General features: G+C 60.4%; 1 protein-coding gene across 1 annotated transcript; it reads right to left on the bottom strand.

Moving 5' to 3' along the window:
• Positions 1-2,381: 2,381 nt before the first annotated feature.
• On the bottom strand, positions 2,382-4,174 carry SOX3 (SRY-box transcription factor 3). The gene has a single exon (XM_060183262.1). It carries the CDS (start codon positions 4,172-4,174, stop codon positions 2,834-2,836), a length of 1,341 nt encoding a protein of 446 aa, XP_060039245.1. The 3' UTR covers positions 2,382-2,833.
• Between the last annotated feature and the right edge of the window lie 3,609 nt (positions 4,175-7,783).

Below are 7,783 nucleotides of genomic sequence, written 5' to 3'. Positions count from 1 at the left end.
ATAAAGGCAGTTTAGAAATGACAACCAAGTGGAAGCGGAAAGCCATGGGTGTTTGGAAAAGGGCTAAGTGGAGTGTAAGCTTCCCTGAGAGGAGGACTCTGGCACTCCTTACAATGGGTTCTTCAAAAGTACCAGAGTCCCTGTTCACTGCTTACTGGCACCACCCCCTCTGTGGACTCAAATTATAAGTTTGCACCTTCTTTTTCCTGGAGTTATTTCAGACCAAACTACTAGGTAAATTCCCAACTACTAGGTAATTTGAACCCACATTAACAGACATGCAGGTATATTACTGAGGTGAAAACATCAGGAAACAGGGATGGAGATGTGGATATAGCAAGAATGTTTCCTCTGGCCCCTGGGACCCATGGTGTGTGTGTGTGTGTGTGTGTGTGTGTACACACCTACATTCTGGGCTCACTCATGTGGGAGGCTGTAGTTTTCTTGAACTGACAGCAGCCAGAGTCCCAGCCTGGAGGAGCAAATCTGCAGGGCCTGGGGAGAGGGAGAAAAGAGTTGTTCAGAAGCCTGGCCCAGAGTCTCACACAGGCCAAAGAAGAGCCCAGAGGCGGGCAGTGCCGCCCCAGCTGAGGCTGCAGTCAGGGTGCAGTGGGTGCGGGGATGCAGTGGCAGAGTTTTCAGATGAGGGGTGGTGCATCCTCTCCAGAGCCACCCGGGCTCTCTGGCGGCCTCCGGGCGACTTGTGAAAGCCAGGCACGACCCCCTGAGGTGGCAGCTAGCCCCCGCCCCTCCCCCAGGCCTGCCCTGACCAGCAGGTGAATGAATGGCTGGTAGGCACAAAGGAAGCCGGCTGGAAACATGGAATTCGGGCCAATTTACCAGAGATTCTGTCGTCCAGGGTCCCAGCAGACCTCAAGCAAAGAAGCCTATGGTCAAAAGTGGACCAAAGGTTAAGATTAAAAAAAAAAAAGAACGAAAAATGGGGGGGGATGGGGAGAAGCAGTGCACCAGGCCGGCCTTCTTACAAAGTGCAGAGTTTAGTTATTCTGGGATAGCGAAGTAACAGGATTAGAGGGATTAAGAAAATCACCTCAAACAGCTGAGGAGGGAGGTAAAAATACTCTGCTTCTATTTGTTTGCGTCTGAGGCCCCAAACAGATACACTGGGACCCAGTAGCTGGGCGCGAAACGAAAAGGGAGGAGGGGGGAGCAATGGAATGCTCCAGGGTCACGACTGGGGTGGGGGGAGTGACTGGGAGGATGGGACTGGGTGAGAGTAAGCCTCTTCTGGACAACAAATGAGGGGACTGTGTTGACAAGTGAAAAAGAGGTGGGGAGGAAGAAAAGCCATGTGAGGTGACTGAGAGTGCTTTCAAGATCTAAGGTACGTGGATTTAGTGCCAAGTCCAGACCTTCCGTAGGGAGCATCGCTACCCTGCCCCTCCTGTAGCCCCCGAGTGAGATGCACTTCGTTTCCCCCCAGGGATTCCTGTAACCTTTGATTTTTAATATGATCACTGAGATTCCCTAAGTCTTTTCGTTTTGTAAATATTTCGGCTCCTCTCAAGCCTCTTCCCGCCCCAGTGCATAAAGGTAAAGACCCGCCTTAGCGGGGTGGAGCCCCCGCCTCTGTGCAGCCTGGACTCACACTCCTTGCATCCCAGGGTTCAACGCGATCAACAAGTGAGTGGCGTGGGAACTCCAGCCTCAGTGCGCCCGCTCCCGGGGATCCCACCCGCTCACTTTGTCCTGGACTTTCAGCGGGGAAGTCGAGGGAGAACCAGGGGAGGAGTTGGGGCTCCCTTATAGCTTAAAGTAAAAAGCAGATGGGGCTTGCCTTCCCCCTACTCTCAGGACAGGGTCCCCAGCACTAGTTATGTGTGACTGTCCCCTCCGCAGCCCGCGAGTGAAGTTCACGGCCCGCGAAATCACCAGGAGTCCAGATTATTGGTTATAAAATTTATTCATCTCTCACTTTAGGAATCAAGAGGAAAAACCTTGAAAACTCGAGAGCCAAAACAAAAAACCCAGTCCCCTCCCCCACCACCCCCAACGAAATGCGAATACATTAGCTCGACGACAGTCCTCACAGGTCACGGCAGAAATCACCAAGTCAACAGCCGAAACGCACACGTGGACACCTGGCTATAAATTAACAGAGGGCCCAGAGGCCGCGCGGGCAGTCACCCCGTCCCCCTTAAAAAAAAGCCATAACGAAAAACAGAGGCAACGCGACTGGGGGTCTGGGGGGCGGAAGGGGGCATCGCGGCCCTCGGGGCGAGTCTGGGCCCAGAGGACGCCTGGCCTGTTCCCCTGGATCCTCGGCTAAGAAATGTCCAACTAATGAGACAAATGCAACAGTTTAAAAAATAATAGTAAAAACAAACCAAAAAAAAACTTAGGGCCCGAGGAGCCGGAGGTGGGGGCGGGTAGAGGGCGGACTGGTGGGGGGTATGCTGCTTCTTTTCTCCGCAAAGGGCATAGCGACTTCCAGCCTATAAATGAAGGGTGGGTGGGGGGAGTCGACTTGGGGGGATGTAGAAGGAGGGCCAGGAGACCTCTACAAAGTCCCATTTCCGCTCCTCCGAGTCTCTTCCTGGCGCTCTCTTGGAAAGGGGAGAACCAGTTCGGTCTCAAACCGGACAGCTCCAGCGCAACTTCTCCCCCCCGCCCCAACCTTGCACACTCTGTCCTTCTTTTGGCAAAGTCGCAGTCCCAGGCAAGCGAAGCTAAAAGCAAAAGCAGAAATACTCATTACAGAAAAGAGAAAAAAGAAGAAGAAAATAAAAAGAAGGAAAGAAAGAAAAGCCGGCGACAACAACGGCAAGGCGTCCCGAGGCGGAGGCCAGGGCTGGGGCCGCGGGCGCGGAGCTCAGATGTGGGTGAGAGGCACCGTGCCGTTGACGGCAGTCCCCGCGCCCTGGTAGTGCTGGTGCACGCCGTGCAGGCGGCCCCCGGGCAGCGGCGAGGCGGCGTCGGCCGCGTCCCCGCCGGGCGGCAGGTACATGCTGATCATGTCGCGCAGGTCGCCCAGGCAGGCGCGCTGAGAGTGCGACGCGATGGCGGGCGGCGGCGAGCTGGGCTCCGTCTTGACCACGGCTCCCATGGGGCCCAGGCTCATGGCGGCGGCCGAGGAGGGCTGCTGGCCGTAGGCGGCGGCGGCTGCTGCGGCGGCGGGCGCCATGCTTCCATAGCCCGACGCGGCGGCGGCGGCGGCGGCGGCGGCGGCGTTCATGTAGCTTTGCGCGCCTGGCGGCATCATGGGGCCGTACTGCAGGCCGGCCATGTCGTAGCGGTGCATCTGCGGCAGCGCGGGCGGCGGCGGCGGGCTGCCCATGCTGGGGGGCTGCGCGTAGCCCAGCTGCTCCTGCACCAGCGAGTACGCGCCGTTGGGCCAGCCGTTGACGTGCGTGTACGTGTCCAGGCGCTGGCCCACGCCCACCGGGCTGCTGGCTGCCGCGGCGGCCGCGGCGGCGGCGGCGGCTGCGGCGGCCCCGGGAGGCAGCAGGCCGCCGGGGAGCGAATACTTGTCCTTCTTGAGCAGCGTCTTGGTCTTGCGGCGCGGCCTGTACTTGTAGTCCGGGTACTCTTTCATGTGCACGGCGCGCAGCCGTTTGGCTTCGTCGATGAACGGCCGCTTCTCGGCGTCGGTCAGCAGCTTCCAGTCGGCTCCCAGGCGCTTGCTGATCTCCGAGTTGTGCATCTTGGGGTTCTCCAGGGCCATCTTGCGCCTCTGCCCTCGGGACCACACCATGAAGGCGTTCATGGGCCGCTTGACGCGGTCCTGGTCGCCGCCGCCGCCTGCGGAGGCACCCCCTCCTCCCGCGTTCGCGCCCCCGCCGCCGCCCGTGCTACCGCCGCCCCCTCCGCCGACGTTCCCGCCGCTCTTGCCTGCGCCTCCCGGGGCCGCCTGGCCGCCGCTGCCAGCCGCCGGGGTTGGGGGGCCCACGGGGCTCTTGAGCTCGCTCTCCAGAAGGCTGTACATCGTCGGGGCGGGCAGGAGGTGCGCCAGGGTGGCAGGAGGAGACGGCGCGCCCGGGGCTGCTGGGGCGGCCACGGGGAAGAGGCCCGAGGACTCCGTCGGAGGGATGCCGGGGGGCCGGATGGCCGGCCGGGCTGGCGGGAAAGGCAGGCTGGCCGGAGTGCTGGGCGCTGAGTCTGCGGGCAGCAGCAGGCCCCTGGCACCTGCTGCGCGATCTCGAGCTGGTCGCATTCGCAGTCCGGCCGGCAGCTCATGGGGCCCCTTATATACCTGCTCTGATCCCCCGGGGTGGGGGCTTGGTCCGCCCCTCATCACCAGGAGGCCCCGTGATTGACAGGTCGGCGGTGATGCGCCCTGGCCAATCATCGCGGAGCCCCCCCCCCCCCCCCCGCTCGGTCCCGCTGGAGAAGAAAAGTTCGGGGAGCCCTCGGGTTCACCCCCACGCCTCCTCTCGGACCGGGGGTGAGGTGACAAGAGGGATTCGGGAGGCAGGCACCCCGGGGACTCTCTGCGAGACCACCAATGAGGGGCTCACAAAGTTTCAAAGAACGAAACTCGTGGAGGCGACTGAGGGGGGAGGGGCGCGCTAGCAGGGAGCACTCGTGGGGTTCAGAATGCAACTTGGAGGTTGGGTGTGAGCCCCGTGAGGCGCAGTGCCCGGCCACCCTGCGTGGATCTTGGGGTTGTCCCTACTGCCAGCACTGGGGACACCGGGCACTCAGGACCAGCTCGCCAGCACTCCGGACGTGCCCGAGATTGAGATTCTGACCTGCACCGCCCTGCGTCTAGCGGGACCGTCTGCCCCACAGCCGTGGACAGGGGTACCCAGGATAGGGTCTGGGACTCGGGCACAGGTTGCGGGCTTGTGGATCGCGGGGGCTTTTAGTGAATGTGAAAGGTAGAGCTGGATACCGGCCCCCCCCATCCAGGGAGGCTCTTGCAGGAGGCGGCGGGGCAAGAATGTGGGGGGGGGGGCAGAGAGGGCGATGCGGCTTTGGAGTTCTCGCCCCAGGGCCCCGCTCGGCGGCCCCTTTTTGTCTCTGCTCTCTGGCCATCTCGGTTTTTCCAGTACGATGCCCCTGAGGGGGAGGGTCGGGCCACTTGGAAAATCCGTTTTCATGGCAACACGGAGCTGTCGGGAGTAAAAGAAAAGTTTTGGGTAGGGGGTTGCTGGGGGAGGTTGACGGTGGCCTGAGAGGAGCCAGGGCTGTCTGGGGGGGGGGTTGCCGGGCCCCCTCCGCCGCCGGCCGTGCACCTGCCAGAGCCCCAGAGCGCCTTCCCCGTGAAACAGCCTCTGCTAACGGATTCCCTCCTTCAGTTTGTTGTTGTTATTTTGGTAGTTTGTTGTTTGCTTTTTTAAACAGCCTTTATGGACCGAAGCCGCGAGACTCGGAGAGGCACACTCGCTAGCACTGTGAGTTGTATGTCAGAGCTCAGCAGAGTGGGAGCCCCAGCTGTGGAGTGAGGGCATCGCGATAGTCGTCGGCTCTAGCCCAAACAAGTGGCACAGCGTTTCACAGCCCCAAACGCCCGAGGCGACAGGGGAGGGAAAGAATGGTAGAGACTAAAACAAGGTGTCCACGCAGTGCACCCCCCATACACACACACACACACACACACACACACACACACACACACACACACACACACACACTGAACCCCAGCCTGGTGGGAAGGCCTGCAACAAAAACTAAGTAAATCAAACCTTAGAAAATGTGAGAACCAAAAAATGGCCAGCACCTAGGCTGGCCAGGCTCCTTAGCACTAACGCTGTGTCTCTAAGCCTGGAGCTGTCTGATGTTTTCCTACTTAACATGCTGCACGGTTTTCAAATCTGTCGCGGGAGGCTGAGGCGGGTGGGGGGTGGGGCGCACCCCAGCCGGTTGGTTAGTCCCCCTGGGCCTGGAGGCCTGTTAACATCAGAAGCCCTCTCCCAGACAGCCTCAACTCCCGGAACTTTGGGGTCTCAAAACCGACCCCCCCCCCGACGTTTGATTTGCTTTCTGATGCTCCTCCGAATGGATAGAAGCCAGTAGCCACAGACCAGCTGTGCGCGCCTGTGAATGAATTGCGAAGGGAGTCGGAGTTTTCAAGTTAACTCTCTGCAGTGGTTGGGTAGATGGATCCTGTGTGTGTGTGTGTGTGTGTGTGTGTGTGTGTGTGTGTGTGAACACGAGCGCTCTCACACACTTGATCTCACAAGGTCTAGAAGGTAGGGCTAAGAAAACAGAACGAGTGAGTGACACCCCCCCTTCACCTACCTGGGGGTTCTTGGAAAGTCCACCTCCTTCCCCAGGCAACTGGGGCACACAGCCTCTGCCTTCCCGCCGCCTCCTCCAGCTGCCCTCGCTGGCTCTGTGGCCAGGCTGTTGCTAAGGTAAGTTTGGTTTGGGGAACTACCCAACCGACTCGTGACCTGACATGTCACGACTCTTTCCAACTTTTTAGGACCCAAGGAAGTCGTTGCGGTGACAGCGCAGCGTTTGCACGTTTCTTTAGGCCAGGAAGCGGATTGGGCCTGTGCCCCCCCCTCCAAGCAGGTCAATGGGCAAAGCACTCACCGCCCTTGGTTGCTGACCAGTTTAATAGCACCTTACCCAGGGCTCAGGGTAGCTCATCTTTCCCTATCCTCCTTGGGCTAGATTTCTGGCAGGCTGAGTCCAGGTTGTGACACCCTCTCCCACCCTCCTGGCTTCCCTCCCAGGCAGGTGAAGCTTCCTGCATGGTCTGTAGCCCCCCCGCACCCCCGCGAATAAATGTCGCGCCCAATTCCCTTTCAGCTCTGCCCTGGAAACTTCTTCAACCGTTTGTATCAGGCGGCCAAGAGAGGGGGCATAGCGTGGGGAGCGCGGTGTTCTGGGCCAGTGGCTCTGCGCGGGCTCTGACCTTCATCGCCTGGGGGTGGGGGGTGGGGGAGGGGTCAGGTCTGGAGCTCAACGAGGAGAGAAGGGGTTGAGGGGCGGGAAGCCGCACCACTACTCCTCAGCACCCAGTGGGGAAAGAAAGGAGCACAGCGTGCAGACCCAGGACTGGGCACGCACACGCACACACACGCACACACCTCTCTCAGGGAAGACAACGTGTCAGGCCTCCGAGAGCCTGCGGGAGGCAGAAAGAGCCAGGGATGGTGGGCTGGGAACTGAGCCAAACTCCCCCCGCCTCCCCTTGCTCTCCCAAGAGCGCTAGGCTTTCCTCCATCAAGAGGCAGGACCAGGGCTCCCAGGACCCAGGGCGCAGCAACAGCGCCGTTTGTTGGCTTGGCTCGGAAACTTCACACAGAAGAGCCCCATCCCACCCTCTGGGGCCTGGGCATCGCCACAACCTTCGGTGTTGAGCGAGAAGTGGGACTCAGCCCAGGAAGGAGAAGGGAGAATGCAAAAGTCTGGGGGGCCCAGGCTCTGGCGTGGTTGCTCCAGCCGGTTGGGGCGCACTTTGCCTTGGGATTTGGAAGCAAGGCGGAAATTACCAAACCCCCCCCGCCCCAAGCCCAGCTTGGAGCTACTGGTAGTGCGCTGGGCAGCCTGGGGTGGGGGAGGGGTTCCGCCTTCACTATCACGCCAGGGTGCCCGCCTGGCCACAGCTCAGCAACAGTTCAGGAGAGAATCCCGCTGAATTCAAACCCAGCCTCTCAGCAGAGGTGCCCGCTGGGCTGGGGTGGGGTGCGGTGGGTGGGTGCTCGCTCTGAGCACAGAGCCGTATTTGAACTCGCCCCGGCTAGCTGTGGCCTGATGATGGGGTGGAGCTGTAGGCTCTTTTCAAGTGCAGAAGAGCCCAGCCAGCGGTCTGGCTTTGAGGAAGCTTAGAAGTTTGATCCCCGCGGTCCTCAGAGGCACTTCGCTC

The sequence above is a fragment of the Erinaceus europaeus genome, chromosome X, assembly GCF_950295315.1.
Source record: "Erinaceus europaeus chromosome X, mEriEur2.1, whole genome shotgun sequence".
Classification (NCBI taxonomy): domain Eukaryota; kingdom Metazoa; phylum Chordata; class Mammalia; order Eulipotyphla; family Erinaceidae; genus Erinaceus; species Erinaceus europaeus.
The sequence above is the reverse complement of the archived record's forward strand: the minus strand, read 5'-3'. Positions and strand labels throughout refer to the sequence as shown.

What these genes read in the sequence shown, in the direction of transcription:
- SOX3 (XM_060183262.1), bottom strand. Translation starts at nt 4,174, where the DNA reads ATGCGACCAGCTCGAGATCGCGCAGCAGGTGCCAGGGGCCTGCTGCTG.